This window comes from Bufo gargarizans, chromosome 6 (assembly GCF_014858855.1).
Source record: "Bufo gargarizans isolate SCDJY-AF-19 chromosome 6, ASM1485885v1, whole genome shotgun sequence".
NCBI classification, from domain to species: domain Eukaryota; kingdom Metazoa; phylum Chordata; class Amphibia; order Anura; family Bufonidae; genus Bufo; species Bufo gargarizans.
The window spans coordinates 62,226,127-62,248,813 of record NC_058085.1 but is presented as its reverse complement, the minus strand read 5'-3'; the positions used below and the strand labels follow the sequence as shown (position 1 = coordinate 62,248,813).

Below are 22,687 nucleotides of genomic sequence, written 5' to 3'. Positions count from 1 at the left end.
AACATTTATTAGACATGTAAGGAGGCAGGGCTGGGGCAGGGAGAGGAGAGGCAGGCTTCTTAGCCTTCCACTGCAGCTTAAAGGGTATTATTGTCAGCATTCAGTAGATGCTAAAGATGGAATTTCTCTAGCATTGCTCAATTAGAGGGTTGCTAAGGGGACACTTTAGATGTATATAAAAAAAAAAACACTTTGCATTATGCCCCTACGCATTGAAAAATAAATGAAATGACAGCTAACGTATTAAATACAGGAAGGACAATATTTACTGTTATGCAAATGTACATAGCAACTAGTTAGTAATTTGTTATGATTGAAACAATGCCATTTAGTCAAATGCTCTTTACACACATTTACACCAGGTGGCAACACTTGAGAGTCATCTTTTCAGAACTCTTTCCAAAAATCCCTTTTGCCATTGTAAGAAATTATATTATGTTGTTGTATATTTGAGAATCTTTAAAATGCTACTTAAATTGTTCATCCATTGACCTCATTAGCTTCATTCCGTTCATGTTGTCATGGTCAGACTGGTCCACCAGAGTACCAGAGGATCATCCAGTGGGCCTATACTCTGATGCAATAGTAGGCCCCAAAGGTCAGAAAGAAAAACATTTGGAGCTGCCTTTGGAGTCAGTTACTTAACTTTAGGGTCTATTTATACGATTCAAAACTTATTAGACATTATTGATAGTATCGGGGTTTGGGCCTGAAACAAAAATTCCTCTGGTGGGCCCAAGAAACCCCAGTTAGACACTGCATGTATTCAATATGAGGCACAGTAGGAGGATGCATAAATTGCTGCAGCGCTTTACTTTCTCCCTGCTGGAAGGGGTGGTATCAAGTGGTAGGAATAAATCCCTGTGTATGCATGGAGATACCTTACTGCTATATAGCATCATGTCTGCATACATACATAGCACAACTATTCAAAGTTAGTGACACTTATTTGTTTGACATCCTCCTGCCACCATGAGATGTGCCTTCTGCTTTTATAGGTATTCTCAGCTCTGTAATGTTGTTTCTTGCTGTTGGGGATACTGTTCCTCTTTGTGGAGACCCCCAACTGGCATAGGGAGTCTTACAAACAATGTTCCCTGGGAAATGCTATGCAAATGAACTCTCCTCTAGAGGGACAGAAGCTGTCTCTATAGTTCCACCTATGGATAGCTACCGTGTAAGTCAATGTCTGACTTTTCGTTTTGGAGGGCATTCTGTTTGGATAAAATCTCTAGTCATGTTTCCTAAGTGGTTGATACCTTTTAATGGCTGACTGAAAAGATGACACAATTCCAAGCTTTCGAGACTACTTAAGTATCTTCCTCAGGCATCTTTTATGTATCTGAAGATTCACATATGTATACACCAAAGTACACAGGAATAATGAGGTTGATGAGACAAGTGAACTTTTCTCTTGTCACTTGTCTCATCTACCTTATTATTTCTGTGTACTTTGATGTATAAATATCTGAATCTTCAGAAACTGTCTAAAAAGACGCCTGAGAAAGAGTCCAAAGTAGTCTCAAAAGCTTGGAATTTTGTCATCATTTTTTGAGTTAGCCATTAAAAGGTAAACACTACTGAGGAATTCATTTTTTTTAATCTTCTATTATTGGCTAACATGGTACAAATATATTTTTTACTTAGTCATGTTGCAAGACTCATTAAAGAGGTTTTCTGAGAGTTTTTTTTACTGATGACCTATCCTGTATATACATCATCAGTATCTAATCGGTGGGGGTCTGACTCTGTGCTTGGCGAGCTGAGAGAAGGCCGCAGCTCCACTGCGAGTGCCACTGCCTTCTCTCAAACAGCTGACCGTCAGGGGTCCCAGGTGTCGTACCCCCACTGATCATTTACTGATGACCTATCCAGAGGATATAAATATATAAATAGAGCAGCACTATAGTACCTCATGGATTTCCTAGGAATGCATCAGCCAGTCCAAGACCCCAGATCCATTAGGGTCAACACGATAATATCCAAATAAAGAGTGGTGGAAGCATCTCCAATCCAAAAAAGGTGAGACAGTACACAAGGTGAAATAAAGTGCGACGTTTCGGCTACATGGTAGCCTTTCTCAAGCTACTTATAAAGTGCAAAACAGGAGTATATAAGGTGCATTCAACCCCTCCTCTCATATCAATATGCCAATGGAATAACTAATTACGACAACTAAACACCTGTTTAAATGTGTTCACCAATAACACCTATTCATACAGTGATTGCTATCACTATCCACCAATCGATAAAAACTTCCATCACCTTCAGGGGGATGGCTGCACCTGGAAGCCCCATATCGCGCACATGTATGCCGTCTTGGCGTTCCTCTATTTGCAATATGCATGCTCAGCAAGGATCAGTATCTCCCTCCTCCAGAGCCATGACGTATCTTCGTCATGTGCTTCACTCAGGATCACATGATAAAAAAAGCTCCAGCCCACCTGACCATGCCGAAATCCACCTAGTGTTAGAAGCGTCTTCATCAGCATGGAGACCAGCCTCATAGTGCAATACATCCGCGGATTAAACCCAATCAAAACATTTCAGTATAATGGTCATCTCAGGACGTCTATTGTATACAGTTTTAACCCTTTATTATCCACAATTCTGAATCATCCTATTGCGCACGATGGGGCTCCAAATGCATTCCAACCTCCTATAAAACACAAATAACAGACATATTAAAAACAACTCCATAAGTTCGACCATAATTATACACTGATGTGACATATATAGATATTACTCCATACCACTTACATTAAACTCTATATTTAAACCATGCGGTTGTAATGCTCTCAAAGTGAAGATCCACTCCAGTTCCTTCTTTCTAAGTATCAATTCCTTATCTCCTCCTCTCCTCAATATTCCTACTGAATCAATCACGCAAAATCTCAACTGATTAATCGAAAGGCCACTCTCCACAAAATGCTTGGCCACTGGTTTTTCTATCATCTTTTTTCTAATGGTGCTTTTGTGTTTGTTTATTCTCTCTCTAATCTCCATAGTCGTTTCTCCGACATAAATCAGGCTACAAGGACACTGAATCATGTAGATCACGTCACGTGATCTGCATGTATAGTAGCCTCTGAATTTATATGTTCGTCCAGTATACGGATGTACAAAGGTGTCACCTTTAATCATGTTGCCACAATTGCAACAACCCAAACATGGAAAATTGCCCATCTTCTGTGGAGCTAAATAGCGTTGTCTATCCACTATCACGTGAAATACTTTGTCTTTTATATGCCATCAAGGGCTGTACTTGAAATTATTTTACCAGAGGGTAAACCCCTTTGTAGAATGTGCTACTCCTTCAAAATCTGTGATATTTGACCACTGTGAGTGCCATAAGTAGTGATGAGCGGGAGGTGCAATATTCAATTTTCGCGATATTTCGCGAATATTCTTTTTTAAATTATATTTATTTATCATTTTCTTCTTATTAAAGCATAACATAGTTAACCATTACAAAAATACATATATATGCCATCATAGATTGCAAGCGGGTATCTTAACAATAAAGTTATACACCATTATAAACTACGAAGACATACTCCAGTAATTTATCCCCATTCAATTTAGCTTTTTTAAAAAACCTCATATAACATCCCCCCCCTCCCTTCCCCAAGAAAAACCTACCCTCCCTCCCCTCCACCCCTTTTTGGTTGTCTTGGGAGTATCCAAAAGGCCTTTCCTTTCAGTAACCTCTCTTCAGAAACCTTGTAGTTCCCTCACTTGTACTTTTCCTTATTTATTCATGGCTTCATCTGCCTGGCTTTCTCGTAACTTGTCACCCGTTCACATAAATTTTTCCAGTCCGCCACATTTGGCGGGCTGTCAGCTCCCCATCCTCTGGCCAAGACTACTCGTGCCAACATCAGACCTTTTTCCCATTTTCTTTCACTTTCTCTGTCCCCCCCAATTCTTCTAGTGTCTCCCAGGACTGCAATACTAATCTCCAAAGGGGCCGGTTTCCCTGTCTCTCTCTCAAGGTACTGAAAAACTTGCGACCAATACCCCTGAACAATCGGGCAGAGCCAGATCAAATGAACAAAATTGAATATTCGTATTATATTCGTCAAAATCGAATATTCGTAATTATTTCATTTATCGCGATTAATATGCAATTTAAATAATCGCGTATTGCGATTTTTAACTTAAGGCTAGTACTTTCCTATTGGTTTCAATGGTTTGTTATCTAGAATTAGCGAAGATGACAAATATATTCGTCATATTCCACAAAACGAAGATAACGAAGTATTCTGCATCTTCGTTTTAGCTATCTATTCATCAACTTCGCTAATTCTAGCAATCAAATAGGAAAGTTGACTATAGAGACAGCTAAGTTTAATTCGCTATGCGATTATATTACTTCGCTTTTTTTAAAAATAAATAGAATAATTATAATACCTGATAATTATTATAATTATTCTATTTATAAAAAAAAGCAAAGTAATATAATCGCATAGTGAATTCAACTTAGCTGTCTCTATAGTAAACTTTCCTATATGATTGCTAGAATTAGCGAAGTTGATGAATAGGTAGCTAAAACGAAGATGGAGAATACTTTGTTATCTTTGTTTTGTGGAATATGACGAATACATTCGTTATCTTCGTTTTGTGGAATATGATGAATACATTCGTCATATTCGCTAATTCTACCAAGCCATTGAAGCCAACCATAGTAAACCAGGTCCAAGTTGAAATCGCAATTCGATTATTATAACTTGAATTAATCGAATCGCGATTTCAACTTAGCACTGCTATATTCCATATTAGGCTAAAATTAACTAATATGGAATATAGCAGTACTAAGTTGAAATCGCCATGCGATTACTTCGAGTTATATTAATCGCATTGCGATTTCAACTTGATGCTGCTGCTGGGTCTCAACTAAACCAGGTCCAAGTTGAAATCGCAATTCGATTAATTCAAGTTATAATAATCGAACTGCGATTTCAACTTGGACCTGGTTTACTATGGTTGGCTTGGTAGAATTAGCGAATATGACGAATGTATTCGTCATATTCCACAAAACAAAGATAACAAAGTATTCTCCATCTTCGTTTTAGCTACCTATTCATCAACTTCGCTAATTCTTTCAATCATATAGGAAAGTTTACTATAGAGACAGCTAAGTGTAATTCGCTATGCGATTATATTACTTAGCTTTTTTTTATGAATAGAATAATTATAATAATTATCAGGTATTGTAATTATTCTATTTATTAAAAAAAAAGGTAAGTAATATAATCGCATAGCGAATTAAACTTAGCTGTCTCTATAGTCAACTTTCCTATTTGATTGCTAGAATTAGCGAAGTTGATAAATAGATAGCTAAAAATGAAGATGGGAGAATACTTCGTTATCTTCGTTTTGTGGAATATGACGAATACATTCTTTATCTTCGTTTTGTGGAATATGACGAATACATTCGTCATATTCGCTAATTCTACCAAGCCAACCATAGTAAACCAGGTCCAAGTTGAAATCGCAGTTCGATTATTATAACTTGAATTAATCGAATTGCGATTTCAACGTAATTTTCAAATCCGACAGTACATTCTAGTATATGGAGACGTTCCCATGGTGATGGGGACGCTCCATGAGCACGGAAGTCGGCAGAAGCGGCAACGGGCACTGACTGGAGCAGCCAGGAAGCTAAAAATCCAAAGGACAGGTAAGAACAACTTTAGGGAAGTTGGAAAGAAAAAAATATAACAATAAAAAAATATATATATTTAATTTCGCGAATATATAGAACTATATTCTAAATATTCGCAAAATCTCGAAGTCACGATATTCGAGAAAAAAAATTGCAATTCGAATATTCGCGCTCAACGCTAGCCATAAGTAGAGAATCCTCCGTGTCTCACTCACTTTAGGGTTGCCTTGTAGAGTACAGTAATTTCCCTCACCATTTTAGCTGCCCTATCTCGAGATCTCTTTAGCAACCTCTGGGGATAACCTCTATTTTTGAATTTTTTACACATTTCAACCCTAAAGTGAGTGAGACAGAGGATTCCGTTTGTCTCGACTTATGGCACTCACAGTGGTCAAATATCACGAATTTTGAAGAAGGAGTGGCACATTGTACACAGAAAGAACTTCAAGTACAGCCCTTGATGGCGTATAAAAGACAAACTAATTTACGTGATAGATTGGTTAAAACAGATGTAGGTAGTGCACAGGTGGATAGACAACGCTATTTAGCTCCACAGAAGATGGGCAATTTCCCATGTTTGGGTTGTTGCAATTGTGGTAACATGATTAAAGGTGACACCTTTGTACATCCGTATACTGGACGAACATATAAAATCAGAGGCTACTATACATGCAGATCACGTGACGTGATCTACATGATTCAGTATCCTTGTAGCCTGATTTATGTTGGAGAAACGACTATGGAGATTAGAGAGAGAATAAACAAACACAAAAGCACGATTAGAAAAAAGATCATGGAAAAACCAGTGGCTAACTATTTTGTGGAGAGTGGCCAGTTTAGATTTTGCGTGATTGATTCAGTAGGAATATTGAGGAGAGGAGGAGATAAGGAATTGATACTTAGAAAGAAGGAACTGAAGTAGATCTTCACTCTGAGAGCATTACAACCGCATGGTTTGAATATAGAGTTTAATGTAAGTGGTATGGAGTAATATCTATTTGTCACATCAGTGTATAATTATGGTCGAACTTATGGAGTTGTTTTTAATATGTCTGTTATTTGTGTTATATAGGAGGTTGCACTGCATTTGGAGCCCCATCGTGCGCAATAGGATGATTTAGAATTGTGGATAAATAAAGGGTTAAAACTGTATACAATAGCCATCCTGAGATGACCATTATGCCAAAATGTTTTGATTGGGTTTAATCCGCGGATGTATTGCACTATGAGGCTGGTCTCCATGGTGATGAAGACACTTCTAACACTGGGCGGATTTCGGCATGGTCAGGTGGGCTGGAGCTTTTTTTTATCATGTGATCCTGAGTGAAGCACATGACAAAGATACGTCATGGCTCTGGAGGAGGGAGATACTGATCCTTGCTGAGCATGCGTATTGCGAATAGAGGAACGCCAAGACGGCATACATGTGTGTGATATGGGGCTTCCAGGTGCAGCCATCCCCCTGAAGGTAATGGAAGTTTTTATCGATTGGTGGATAGTGATAGCAATCACTGTATGAATAGGTGTTATTGGTGAACACATTTTAACAGGTGTTTAGTTGTCGTAATTAGTTATTCCATTGTCATATTGATATGAGAGGAGGGGTTGAATGCACCTTATATACCCCTGTTTTGCACTTCATAAGTAGCTTAAGAAAGGCTACCATGTAGCCGAAACGTGTACTGTCTCATGGACCCTGTGTGAATAAACCTTTTTGGATTGGAGATGCTGCCACCACTTTTTATTTGGATATTATCCAGAGGATAGGTCATCAGTAGTAAAGTCTTAGAAAACCCCTTTAATTTATGTATAAGGTGCTCTGAAGCCCAATATAAAAAGGGATGATAAGATACAACTGGCTTCTTCATTACAAAACAATTTTCAATTGAAGGTCAAAGGTCTCTTTATGTCATAAAAATGCCATCTACAGTTTACCAAGAAATATTGCCATGACATTCTGTGTATCTAGAAGGAGTGGAGAGTTCTGACCTGTGACCTTTCTGAATTCTGCAAGGGATTTATCGCACATATTTGCATTTAAATTAGATGTCTTGGGCTTTGTTAATTAAAACTGCTCCAGCTGTTCCCGCAGAGTTAACCCTTTCGGTTTACCCTTAACTTTGGTAGAGCTGTGCCAAGAAAGGTTTTGTATGTAGGGTGTTGAGAGGTGATAAAGGAGAAACTCATGATTAAGATGGAATTAACCCAACATAAATCTCTTTATAAGTTCATAGTAACCAAGATATGGAATCGCAACGTCATTGGTCAATACTTTAAATACATTAGCAGATGAAGAATAAGGGGAATGTAGACTAAGGTTCTTTTTTCCCTTTTTTTTTTCCAGGTCTGTTCAGTGAAAGATGGGCACTTTAGAATCTGCCCAGCAAGAATTGGAAGTACCCCCCATTAGCCAAAGCCATTCAGTAAATGTTCCAAACACGGTTCGTGAAGATACAATGTCTCTACCTACAGCAGATGCCATAACTTTGCCCAGTTCTGTGGTTCAAGTGGGTTTGCCTGTCCAAAACCAGACCCACTGTATCCAAGTTGCCTCTGACATCTGGAAGAAAGGAGGGCGCTTGCTTTCTGCACTGCTGGCCATTAATGTTGGTCTGATCGCTTGTGTACTTGTGAGCAGTGGAACCTTAGAAAACGTCTCTGTGAAGGACACTGAAGTTCTTGTTTTCTTGGTCATTCTGATGCTGCTCTCTACCATTTGGATGATGTTCCAATTTTATTTCTCTTGCCGAAAAAATGCAGTACTCTACAAGGATTGCCATGCAGGACCTGTGTGGCTGAGAGGTAATACACACTACACGATAAAGCATGTTTTTTAATAATAGCATTTAATGCCAGTGCTACCTGGTGACTTTGACATGTCATGGTATACCTCATCACTGCAGCATGGGAGTGTATTGGAAAACTGATGCCCCAGGTTGATAACCTGAAACATCTTCCACTGTGGTGAATCTTATGCTGTTTCTGGTATCACCCAATCACTAATCAATTTTTTGTAGAATTATTTGCATCAAATCACCTTTTGTATCTACTGGAGCAACCAGTCATGGAATAGATCACTGATCTCCAACCTATGACTGTTCAGTTGTTGCAAAACTAAAATCCTCAATAGGTTAAGCCTATCACTATACAGGTCTCCAGTCCTGGTCCCTACTTGACACATCGGAAATGATTGAAGATGCTCAAGGCAGGTCATTGCTGTGTCCAGCAATCAGCTGTAGTCTATGGTGCAACAGAACAGCAAGTGTTCAATATGTGGTGCAGCACCACCACATGGGAAACAAGGCATTACACATTTCCCATATAAATCAGTGGGCTGTCAGTAAAATGCATTGACAATGTGGGATCATCCAGAAGAAGACATGCTCATTGTAGATTATATTTGATAAAGAGTTAATTGATGAGGGTCCTGAATGGGTACAATTTTATTAAAGGGCTCAGACCCTCGACAATCAGGTATTGATGGCCTATCCCTTTAATTTTTCTAATAAATTATTAATGATACGTTTTATAAACCCCAAAACTCCCTTAAATACTACTGCAGTGACCGGTTTTGGCTTGGCCCCAACGCTACGCTGGGTCTCCCAGACACCGTTGAGGTGTCAACGCGTGCTGCTTTCTGTCTGGAGGAGATGGTAAGGCGTGGGTGTGCCATAAACCAGGGTGCTTCTTTACTGGAGGAATTCAGGTGCAGAACAATATAGGCGAGGCATAGGGCTGGCTTCTCCAGTCTCCTCCCTAACTGCAGGGGCTTTGACTGCTCTCCTTATATATTATTTCTAGTTAGAATGGAACATTCTATTGGGAGGGGTGGAGTGGAGAAACTCAGCACAAACAATTACGAAGTTACCACACCCGTCTGTCCCAGACTTACATTAGAGCTTGAATGATACTCAATGGCAATTACATTGCAGTTTTTCCACACACAAACAAGTTTCCAGACATAACAACAGAGCTAAAACTAGACATTTAAAAGGTCAGTCTGTCTGGTTTTGGTGGTAAACAAGTCTGGCTTTTTCCCTCCAAAGCATGCTCTATTTTAAACCCTATGACAGCTGTGGGAAATTACCAGCTTCTTATTTAAAGTCCCAAAAGTCTCTCAGTATTCATTAACCCTTTCCTCGGGGCCTAGCAAATACAGTGCAGATGAACAGGACATATATCACAACATACATATAAAATTCAGTAAAACAGTATTAAATTGTGCAAGTTACCCCTTTCAAGTGAAATAAAGTAAGAGGTTTATAAGGGAAATAGGCAAATGTCTACAAATGTCCAGACTTCAAAGTAAGCCTGCTCCAAGGCACTACACTACTGGCACCTCCAGAATAAAAGGGCCACAACACTGCTTTTGCACAGACCCTAAGACTTATTTTTTTAACTAATATTTGAGAATGTCATGAAAACCATGTTATCCATATGGTCTCTTTAGCCTCTTTATATAATGGCTGACTAAGACTAACCCTACATACACTGATTATAATAGGATCTTTTACCTATGACTATTTGAAAGAAATTTTCAAATTGTTGACTTCTTTTGACAAACTGTTCTTTGATTTATATGCTGTTCAATAAAGGTCATTAAGATCGCTGTGTTCCTCCTCCGGCAGGTGGCCTGGTCTTCTTTGGGATCTGCAGTCTGGTCCTTGACGTGTTTAAGATTGGCTATTACATTAGTTATATTGATTGCGAGTCTCCAATCAAGCTTATTCACCCCATGGTGCAGAGCGCATTCATCATCCTTCAGGTAATAGTCCCATCTAGATGTGGTTGGTAGAATCTATTGCTCTCTTTGTTACAATTCACCTCAGGCCCCAACCATTATATATCATATTAATCAATAGTACTTGCTTCTGCGTTTCAGACATATTTTCTCTGGGTCTCCAGCAAACACTGTGTGCAGATTCATACCAACATTTCCAGGTAAGAAGTTTGAAGAATTGGCAAAATTTTGAAAGCAGACTTTTTTTAAAAAAATTCCTGAATGTGTTGTTCTAAATGTTCATGTGATACTCATTTTAGAAGTTAGCTAAATACCTTCTTCTGACTCAGTATAGCTTATCCTTGACTTAATGTACCCATGTAGCCTTTGTACATTTTACTCAGATCTTTATGAGGTCTACCATGTCTGCATGTCCTTTTCAAAAAAGGCTAGGTCTACACGACGACATTTGTCCCGCGACAATAAGTCGCGCGACAGATAGGGCGCAACATTTGTCGCGCGACATTTTGTTGCGCTAATGTCGCGCGGCAATTTTTATAATGGCAGTCTATGGTGTCAGCACTGCAACAGGCGACATGCTGCGACTGCGACGCAACAGTCGCAGAAAAATCCATCTCGAATGGATTTTCCGGGACTGTTGCATCGCAGTCGCAGCATGTTGCATGTTGCAGTGCGACACCATAGACTGCCATTATAACAATTGTCGCGCGACATTAGTGCAACAAAATGTCGTCGTGTAGACGTAGCCTAAAGGTAATAGTTTTGATGTAGAAAAATGATTTTCACATATGTTAGTGGTCAACTAACATTTAAAAAAAATTGCACTACGTTTTGGACTGTAGTCTTTATTCTTTCATTAACTTTCACCCTCCTTTCCTGATATTTAGTTTGCAGCCTGCCCCTAGTTTCAGACTTTTCTCACATGCTGATACATGATAGATCTGTGTGTCTAGGATGCTGCTACCCTTGCTAGACCCCTTTTTTTAAATCTACTTGCTGTCTGAAATCTTGATTGTAGAAATCAATGTCTGTAGTCAGTCACTGTAGTAATTATACATCCCATGGTGATGGTACCTTCCCAGGCATTACATAGCAAGATGTGGTCATTAGAGATAAGCGAATCGAAGTTGACGAAGTGGAATTCGATCCGAATTTCAGGAAAAATTTGATTTGCACCGAAGCCGAATTTCCTCACTCGTCGTGGTAACAAATCCATTTTTCCTAAAATGGCTGATGCACATGTTAGGACATGGAGCAAAGAACTCTGGGAACGAGGGGTCACCCACAATGCCGTGCATGCAGTCAATCAGCAGCCAGCTCCTGTGATGTCAAAGCCCTATAAATAGCCTCAGCCATCCTTAATTCTGCCATTTTCCAGTGCACTTAGTGCAGGGAGAGATGTGACAGTGCTAGGAAAGACTTTATTGTGCTGAAAAAATGATTTAGAAGTTCAGGGAAAGATTATGCATAGTGTAGGGAAAGGATAGGAAGGCATTATCCACACTATAAAATGAGAACAGGAAAGAGAATAGGAGAGTGTAGAGCCTGGGTAATAGGAGCGATTGTATTACACCTTGCTGCACTAACTGGGGATCCAAATTGCACAAAATGATAGCTCAGTAATTCCAGCAAACCTTGCTTGTTATTGGGGATGATGATGATGTAGCCGATCAGACTTGGGAGCCGGGTGAAGGGGCTTCATCATCATCAGGAGAAGAGGGCGTCAGCTTGCGAGTGAGGCAGCGGCTGAGCCAGCAAGGTGGTAGCGCGGCTGTGAGTCAGCAGGGTGGCAGCAATGGGAAGTCAGGAGCCAAACGTGCCCAGGGAAGAGCACCTGCTTCACAAGAGTCTACCTGCCTGAAAAGTAGCGGTGAAGGGGTTTACGGAGGCAGTCAGCGTGGAGTGTTCGGGGGAAATTAGCATACTTGGCATTGCGGTAATTTTTTGTTAAGCCGCCGGAGGAGGTGAACATGGTCATTTGCCGAATTTGTGGGCAGAAGGTGAAGGGTGACCAGGGTACCGATGTTGGCACCACCGCCCTGCTTCAACACATGCGCGTCACGATAAAGTGGCCTGGGAGAACCGTGGCTCCATGTGGTGGTCCAGCCTGTCGCAGCAACCACTGCATCACTCAGTGGTACGTACCCAATTTCATGCAGTCAAGGCTCCACCACCTCAACCAAAGGGAGCTGTCTGTCCTTCCCATCATCTACTGGTCCTGATGCTCCTGATCCTCGTCCTCCTACTCCTTGTCAGTCATTCAGTCAGCAATCGATCACGGAAGGGATTGCCAAGAGACAACAGTACGCGTGCACTCATCCAACGGCGCAGAAGCTGAACGTGCTCCTGGCCAAGTTACTTGTGCTGAAGTCCCTTCCTTTCCAAGTGGTGGACACCTTTCAGAGAACTGATGGCTTGTTCCGAGCCGAGGTGGAGAGTCCCAAGCTGTCATTTATTTGTGAAAAAGGCAGTGCCAGCCCTGCACATACTGTATATGTAGAACAGAAGGTGGGCCAGTCCTTGAGCCTGTCAGTGTCTGCCAAAGTCCATGGCCCTGCCGATGTGGGGAGCTGTAACTACGGTCAGGGACAATATATGTCCTTTATGGCCCACTGGGTAAATGTGGTTCCTGCCCAGCCACACCAGCAACTCAGGTGACACCGCTTCCGCCTCCACGTTCTCACACCTCCTCATCTTCCACTGTGTCCTCAGCCTCCACTGTAGGGACAATTCACATTGCTCCTCCAGCATACCACATGTGCAGGGCACGGCGGTGTCACGCTGTTCTGCACCTAGTTGCAGGAGAGAAACTGCTCTGCGTCCTTCATCAAGAAATCGAATCCTGGCTTTCTCCTTGAGAACTCAAAATCATAACCATGGTGACCGACAACGGGAAGAACATGGTGTCGGCGCTGCATCCAGGAGGGTGGAGCCATGTGCCCTGCATGGCGCACATGTTCAATCTAGTTGTAAAGCGGTTCCTGAAGTCCATCTGCAAGATGACCTGAAAATGGCCAGGAAACTTTGCATGCAGTTCAGCCACTCGTACACAACAAAGCCCACCCTCCTTGAGCTGCATCGGCAGAACGGCATCCCCCCAACATAGGCTGATGTGCGACATTGTCACCATTCGGCAGAGGAATGACTACTGGCTCTCCACCATGTTAGACCCTTGCTACCGGTCCAAAATGGGTGCCTTTTTTCCACCCAGTGAGAGGGTGGACAAACTGAACTACTATCGAGACATCCTATGTAGTCAGTTGGTCGCTGCCTATCTGTGCCATCGTCCATCCTCACGCAGATCTGACCGCGGGGCCCTCTGCGCTCACGTTCCACTACCATCGCTGCTGAGGGATGGCGCAGGAGCAGCACCAGCAACTTAAGTCTAGAGTCGCTGATGAGCAGTTTTCTTCACCTGCCTACTGAAGAAACTACTCACCGACAGCAGCAGGTAGACATAGAGAAGAACCTGAATAAGCAGGTTGTGGCATACTTGGAGTGCACCCTGCCACCCCACATATAAGATCCTCTGGACTACTGGGCATCAAAACTCGATTTGTGGCAACAACTGGCCAAGTTTGCCCTGGACAAGCTGTCTTGTTGGCCAGCAGTGTGGCATCAGAGCGGGTGTTTAGTGCTGCTGGGGCCATAGTTACCCCAAGGAGAACTCACCTGTCCACCCAAAATGTGGAAAAACTGACCTTTGTGAAGATGAATCATGATGCATCAGACTAGATCATCCATGGTGCCACACCTAAACTTCAAAAGAGACCTGTTTCTTCTGGTTACCTGCTATAGCTACTATTCTGCTGCTGCCACCCGCCTGATGCCACACACCTGCTGCCAGGTGCTCCTACTGCCACCCATCATCTTCAGCTGGTACGGTTATTTCCCCCTACCTCACCACTATGTCACTGGGCCGCTCTGTGGTATCCTCATGCTGCGGCCAGCTCACCACTATGTCACTGGGCCACTCTATGATCTCCTCATGCTGCTGCCACCTCAGCATTCTGTCATTGGGCCACTCTGTGGTCTCCTCATTAGTGTTGAGCGCGAATATTCGAATTACGAATTTTTTTCTCGAATATCGCAATTTCGAGATTTCGCGAATATTTAGAATATCGTTCTATATATTCGCGAATTCGAATATTCGTATTTTTTTTTTTTTATTATAATATTTTTTTTCTTTCCCACTTCTCTAAAGTTGTTCTTACCTGTCCTTTGGATTCCTGGCTTCCTGGCTGCTCCAGTCAGTGGCGTTTTCAACTTACTGCTATATTCCATATTAGCTAAATTACAATCTAATCTATATGTGTATTTTACGAAATTTCGCAAGTTGCGATGCGAGTAATATAACACGAAATAATCGCATGAAGATTTCAATTTAGCACTGCTATATTCCATATTCTAGCCTAATATGGAATATAGCTGTGCTAAGTTAGCACTGCTGTATTCCATACTAGGCTAGAATATGGAATATAGCAGTGCTAAGTTGAAATCTTCATGCGATTATTTCGTGTTATATTACTCGCATCGCAACTTGCGAAATTTGCAAATGTTCTTAATATTGCTCTAACTTCGTCTTTTAGAATATTACGAATATTCTAAAAGACGAAGTTAGAGCAATATTACGAAATTTCGTAAAATACACATATAGATTGTAATTTAGCTTATATAGTGCTATAATCCCATTTTTTTCCTCTAATTTTTTTTGCCTCTTCTGAACTTAAGTTTTGTAAAATATGTACACTGTTAAAAAATATTACTATAGCAGTATATTAGCTTAAATACAATCTATGTGTATTTTACGAAATTTCGTAATATTGCTCTAACTTCGTCTTTTAGAAATTTCGTAATATTGCTCTAACTTCGTCTTTTAGAATATTCGTAATATTCTAAAAGACGAAGTTAGAGCAATATTAAGAACATTTGCAAAAGCCGAAATTGCGATGCGAGTAATATAATACGAAATAATCGCATGAAGATTTCAACTTAGCACTGCTATATTCCATATTCTAGCCTAGTATGGAATATAGCAGTGCTAACTTAGCACAGCTATATTCCATATTAGGCTAGAATATGGAATATAGCAGTGCTAAGTTGAAATCTTCATGCGATTATTTCGTATTATATTACTCGCATCGCAATTTCGGCTTTTGCAAATGTTCTTAATATTGCTCTAACTTCGTCTTTTAGAATATTACGAATATTCTAAAAGACGAAGTTAGAGCAATATTACGAAATTTCGTAAAATACACATAGATTGTATTTAAGCTAATATACTGCTATAGTATTATTTTTTAATAGTGTACATATTTTACAAAACTTAAGTTCAGAAGAGGCAAAAAAAAAATTAGAGGCAAAAAAAGGGATTATAGCAGTATATTAGCTAAATTACAATCTATATGTGTATTTTACGAAATTTCGTAATATTGCTCTAACTTCGTCTTTTAGAATATTCGTAATATTCTAAGAGACGAAGTTAGAGCAAATCACGAAATTTCGTAAAATACACATATTAGCCTAGCCATAGTCAATTAGCATAGGAACGTTGCCTTATACTATCAAGATAAATAATTGCAATACGCGAAAAAAAATCGTATATTATTCGCGATAATTGGAATAATTACGAATATTCGATTTCGACGAATATAACACGAATATTCATTCGAATATTCGCGAAATATCGCGAAATCGAATATGGCACCTCCCGCTCATCACTACTCCTCATGCTGCTGCCAGCTCACCACTATGTCACTGGGCAACTCTGTGGTATCCTCATGCTGCTGCCATCTCACCACTATGTCACTGGGCCTCTCTGTAGTTTTCTCATGCTGCTGCCACCTCAACACTATGTCATTGGGCCACTCCATGGTCTCCTCATGCTGCTGCTACCTCACCACTCTGTCACTGGGCCACAATGTGGACTTCCCATGCTGTTCCCACCCACCCCCACCCCCCACTCCATGACTGGGCCACTATTTTGCCTTTTTGGCCTGGATGACATCCTCTTTTATTTGACCCTTCTTCTGATCTGTCAGAAGGAAGGTAAAATGAGACACACAATGGATCCTGTCTATGTAGCAACTGTAAGGTCTGTATGGTCCCATCAAAATTGGCTTGTGATTTGGTAGCCAAAAGCAGGAGTGGGTACAAAAGACAGAAGACAGACAAATATTCTATTCATGTGTCATCTCTGTTTTGGATCCAGTTCTGTTTTATTTTTGGTTTTAGCAATACTGATGGATTACTGACCAAATGCTGACCGAGTGAAGGTGAATGCTCAACAGACAGGATCCGTTTTTTAGGGGTTATTGTTCTGACAGATCAGAGGAAGGGCAAAATAATCAGTGACGTCAACACAAACGTACTGCCTAAGGCTAGTTTCACACTAGCGGCAAGGGACTCCGGCAGGCTGTTCCGGCAGGTGAACAGCTTGTCGGATCCCTGCTGCCGCTATTGACTATAATGGGGGCGGAGCGGAGTTCCGGCGGCAGAACGGCAGTGCATGCCGAGAGCTGGCCGAAATAAAAGTATGACAGTGTGAAACTAGCCTAAATAAGTGAAGTGTGCAGTGATTCTAAGAGAGATGCATTTCATCTGTGTTTAAGTTGCTTTAATTAAAGCATTTAAGATACACTCTGGTGCTCCAAATCAAGGTACCCTCAAGGGGTTAATATCCACCGGTGGAGAGACACACGCTGACACAAAACTGGTCAAGAAAATCTCTTTTTTTATTACAATGAGTAAAGCCGTTTTACATCTTCAGGGGGTCGTGTCTTCTTCTGAGGCTCATGCCTTCTTATTTCATTGGCTAAGAAGGAAAAAGAGATAGCAAGAAAGGAGATAACACTTAGAGTCTGCGCAGTGTGCACTATCTTACAAACTTTGGTATGTGAACTAATGTAAACACCTGTGCCATGTTATAATGGCGGTCTTACTAACATCAATACTACATACGTCATATGTGACACTTTAAGGAGGTGCTTTACTATAGGCAATGAATATTATGTGTGTATGTATCTAGCTTATTAGCTCAAACATTCTTCTACATTCTATACATCATTCTGTGGCAGAAGTGAGGGGCCTATTGCAGCTTCAATCCTCCTCCGTTCTCGCTTCAGTGTTGAAAAAATAGACAGCTTTAAAGGGCTTCTGTCACCCCCCAAAAGTCATATTTTCTTTTTAGGCTAATTAAAATCCTTTCTTAAAAAACGGCACTTTTATAATATGTAAATTGCCTCTCTACCAGCAAGTAGGGCGGTTACTTGCTGGTAGCCGCCGCATCCTCCATTTAAAAAAATGCCCCCTCCTCCTGCTGATTGACAGGGCCAGCGAGTGCTCTCCTCCTCCCGCTGGCCCTGTCTGCAATTCAAATCCCGCGCCTGCACCTCATTCAGCGCAGGCGCTCTGAGAGAAGGATGCTCGCTTCCTCAGCACTTCCTCAGTACGCCTGCGCTGATGACGTCTTCTCTTACGGGTTTAGAGGTGACGTCATCGGCGCAGGCGCACTGAGGGAGTGCTGAGGAAGGCAGTGTGCAAATTCCAACCAACTAAAGGGATAGAGGTAATGTGGCAATAACCTGACATCTCATTCATTTTAACTCAGAAAGCACACTATCCTTCTATATTTAATACTAGTTGTTATTATTATTACTTCTCAGATATGGTCTTATGTTGGTGCTCATAACTAACCTCAGTATCTGGATGGCTGCAGTGACTGATGAGTCTGTCCATCAGACGAAGGACATGGAGGATGATTTAAAAGTTGTGGCCAGCACAGCTGGGTACCATGATCACAGAGGTATAAGACATGATGAATGTGGCTAGAAATTATTATTTTTTAAATCTTTGACTTCACTTTAACCTTTTTTTAAATTATTTTTTGCAGATGCTGGTGGAGCACATGGCCACACTTGCCGTTGCAGTAACCACTTGTGCCACATCTTTCAGACTGGATATTATTACCTTTACCCATTTAATATAGAATATAGCCTCTTTGCTTCAGCTATGACATATGTGATGTGGAAAAATGTTGGCCGTGAGATGGATGACAACATGCCATGCCACCGACGTCTTAGCCCTTGTTTCTGCTTTCATAGCGTCTTTGTGGGACTTATACTCGGAGGAATAGTTCTTCTTGGTGGTATTGTGGCTCTTGTGACATACAAAGTACATGTTAATATCCAAGACAAAAGCTACCAGGCCCATGTCATGTTTTATTCATTCAATGTCGTTGTCCTCACCATTATGTCCATGGGTTCACTCGCTGGATCCATTATTTACCGTTTCGATAAGAGGGACATGGATGGTCACAAGAATCCAACCCGCACTTTAGATGTGACTTTGCTCCTGGGAGCAGCACTCGGCCAATACTGTATTTCATATTACTCCATAGTAGCAATGGTGGCTACGACTCCTGGGGAGCTGCTCAATGCTTTGAATCTGGTGTACTCCATACTCATGATTATACAACTCACATTGCAGAATACCTTCATCATTGAAGGGCTGCATCGAGAATCTTTCCAAGATTCCTCTATGGATCCACATAAAGAACTGGTTTACACAAATGAATCTGTTGCCCCTAGTCTACCTGAGGAAACGTCTCATGAACCCATAGAACCTTCTGGATCAAACACAGCAAATAATCAAATGCAAGTGAATCATATTCACCCGTGGAATTTAAAAAGAAGATTCATTCAGGAGATTTCCCTTTTTCTGCTGCTCGGTAACGTTATAGTAAGTATCGGGGATGTATATATATATATATCACAAATGGTCTTATTATATATGGTATAACCAATGTATACACTGATCAACCATAACATTACATAACCACCTGCCCTACATTATGTAGAGCCCCCATGTGCAATCAAGACACCTCTGAGTCTGACCCCTTGAGGCATAAACTCCACAAGATCGCTCAAGGTATTCTACAACCCTAATTAGTGGGGGTCTGACACACTGCACCCTCCCTAATCAGCTGTTCTGCAGTAGTTCCAGCACCTAAAGTTGGATTACACATCTCTGTCTGTTGTGTAGTGTATAGATCTGGTAATTGCTGTGCTGCTCTCCTAGAAATGTACCTGAGCATAGGCCATCACTTGTAAAATCTGTGAAAACCCCTTTAAAGGGTTGTTCTGGGAGTTTTATACTGAACATCAGTATGTGATCGGAGGGGTTCTGCACCCAGGGCCCCTGCTGATCTTCTGTTTGAGAAGGCACCGGCGCTCAAAGTAGCGTTGCAGACTTTTCTCAACTTTTCCTAGGCCGAGTATCAACACATTTATCTGTCACGTGGCCTAGGCGCAGCTCAGCCCCATTGAAGTGAATAGGGCTGAGTGTGATACCAAGCACAACCGCTGTACAATGTATATTGCTGTGCTTGATACGCACGGAGAAGGTCAAGGTGCTCACAGGAGTGCTGATGTCTTCTCAAGCAGCTGATTGGCGGGGGACCACCAATGATTAGATACTGATGAGGCTATCTTAGAGTTAGGCTTTGCCTCCATGCACATTATTGAGCTTTGGGCAACCCTGTTGTTGGTTCACTAGTTGTCCTTCGTTGGACAACTTTTGATGGGAGCTAACCACTGCATACTGGGAACACCCTACAAAACATGACATTTTGGACGTGCTCTGACCCTTCCATTTCCCGTTTCCTTGTTTACAACCCATCAACCTGAGGAACTGACATTTTAATTGTTGTCTAAGATATCCACCCACTTCACATCTGGCAAGATCATCAATGTTATTCAGGTCACCTGTCAGTGGTTATAGCTAATTAGTCTACAGTATATATAGGCAGCATACTGTTTCACGCCTGGGAACAAAGTGGTGCTCAGTTTTAGAAGAGAGGGAGCCCTGTAGCAAAGATCACACAATCCTCCTACTATGGTACTGGGTATGCCATCCAGAACAGAAGAGCTTTTTTCTCAACCTTTCCATGACCATTGGTCCATTTCCCAGCCATGATTGCCAGTAATGCAGTTTCTCTAGAAAGGGAAGTCGTACACAGGTCCTGGTCACTAGAAAACTGGGGCCTCTCCCTCCCAGAACCGCATGGAAGTATAGTCTTCTTTTGTGGTGCTCAATACAATTATCACAATGGAGGTGAAAAAGGAACTGGATAGAATTTTGTGGCTCCTTTCAATAGAGTCTCTGGATGCCAAAATATACTGTATACACACATACAGTTTCCCATAAATCTATTGCAGGTGACCATGCTATAGAAAAGTTCTGCTATAGTCATACTATCATGTTAAGGCTCCACATTTTCTCTTCACAGCTCTGGTTGATGCCTGCGTTTGGAGCTCGACCACAGTTAAAGAATGATCTAGAGATGAAGTTCTATGGAGCCACAGTATGGACTATAATCACCAACATTAGCCTTCCGTTTGGCATTTTCTACCGTATGCATGGAGCTGCCAGCCTCTTGGAAGTGTTTCGGATGTCGTAGGTTGAGCAGACCCAGGATGGAATGTTTTTAAAGACAATGTGAAAATATACCTGAGACGGGCAAACCTTTTCCTCTCGTTGTGATCTATAAATGGATGGAAAGGACAACAAGACTGATTTATTTTTTTAACTATTTATAGACAGTGATGAGCGAAACAATATTGTGTAGTTGTTGTGTTTCTGACCTAATATGAGGAGCAGGGTTGCCAACCACCTGTAAATTAAAGGGATCCTGTCATCAACTTTATGCTGACCTCACTGAGGGCAGCATAAAATAGTGACAGAAATGCTGATATCAGCGGTGTCACCCATGAGCTAAAAGTAAGTGGTTGCTGAGAACCAGCATCATAATCATTGGCCTGGAAAAGAGTCAAATCTACCTGAGAAGAGTCCTGGTTATTCATAATCTCCTGCTCTCCCCGTCCATCCGCTGATGATTGGCAGTTCTCTTCTAGAGAGAAAACTAGGTAGAAGGCTGTCAGTCATCAGCAGGTGGGCAGGAGAGTAAGAATTCCTGAATAACCATGACTCTTCTCAGGTGGCCGTGACTCTTTTCCAGCCCGGTCTGCAATGATTGTGATGTTGGTTCTCGGCAACCACTTACTTTTAACTTTTAAAGGACAGACTTCTGAAATCAACTCACCTGTCTCTACTTTATTCTGCCTTTAGTATGGGCAGCATAAAGTTGATGACAGGTTCCCTTTAAGGGTCAGACATTGATGATAGGTGAAATCTGTCCAGTGTCGAAAAAAAATTGAAGTTGGAGACACAATGGCAGAGCAGAGATTTAAATTTGTGTGCCTCTTACGTTTTAACCCACATGTATCTGATCATACCACAGTTGGCAAACTATTTTGGACAGAGTGTGCAAAATTTGCAATAATTTCTTTTTTGGGGGGGAAAAATGTATTTGAGCGCCACGATAGATCACAATAGATTGTAGCGTAATCAGGGTCCCCAATTTTACTGGTGTCCTATACACCATTCCTTCTGCCCTGAGAAGAATAATGTATGGTGCATTCTGCAAACTGTGCATTTTGGCCAGTACTAGTCATATACTGTGAAGCTCCATGAAGTCATCACTGGTGACCATTGTAGTCTCTTTATTGGCATCAAATAGGCTGTTTGTGTGTGTGTGTGTGTGCGTGCGTGCGTGGTATTTGTGTCCCTGTACATAGGTAGGTGTATAGTCAGTGAATGCACATTTATGCATTACAATGATAGTGTATAGTTGAAGAGAAATAATTCCACATTGTATATATTTAGAGATACAGGAGCACAAACATAAAAATGTATAATTATATGTGTGCATAGTTAAATATTTTATATGACTTCCTCTGGTCCGAGGCTAGCATTTTACAATAAATCTTAAATAGCACTCGTGCACTTTTCAATATTAAACGTGAAGCTCTTCATCATGAATGTCTGCCTGGTTTATTGACTACTCCTGAACAACGCATCTACCTGGTAAGATTGGGTTCTCACATTTCTGGACAAAAACGCCAGAGGGAAACTGATGATGATGGGTAAATAGGATCCATGTTTTTCCATGGGATCGTTTTTGGTATTTGGATACCTCCTTTTAGCTGGACAAAAAAATGTTGCATGCAGCTTTTTCTAGCTGGCTATATCTGACTATGTTTATGGGGTGTCAGTCCTCATGTAAGAATGTTCTTGGTCCATGAGTGGTAAACGTGGCTCACTCCCAACTCATTAGTGATGAAAGGAAACAGGCAGACACTGATGTAACAGGAATAACAACTTAACTGTTCTTAGGTGGGGCAATAAGCTTGATGGTTACAGAGTTCTTACAAAAGGCA

General features: G+C 41.2%; 1 protein-coding gene across 1 annotated transcript in view; it reads left to right on the top strand.

Annotated features, from left to right (window-relative positions):
* LOC122941391 (proton channel OTOP2-like) overlaps nt 1-21,167 on the top strand; it is a 38,765-nt gene extending 17,598 nt beyond the window's left edge. The window contains exons 2-7 of the mRNA XM_044298610.1: nt 8,013-8,470; nt 10,297-10,433; nt 10,551-10,609; nt 18,074-18,213; nt 18,301-19,148; nt 20,698-21,167. Of these exons, the coding sequence (XP_044154545.1) occupies nt 8,029-8,470; nt 10,297-10,433; nt 10,551-10,609; nt 18,074-18,213; nt 18,301-19,148; nt 20,698-20,868 (1,797 nt within the window). The 5' untranslated portion in view covers nt 8,013-8,028 and the 3' untranslated portion in view covers nt 20,869-21,167. The remainder of the gene's footprint in view (nt 1-8,012; nt 8,471-10,296; nt 10,434-10,550; nt 10,610-18,073; nt 18,214-18,300; nt 19,149-20,697) is intronic.
* The last annotated feature ends 1,520 nt before the right edge of the window (nt 21,168-22,687 follow it).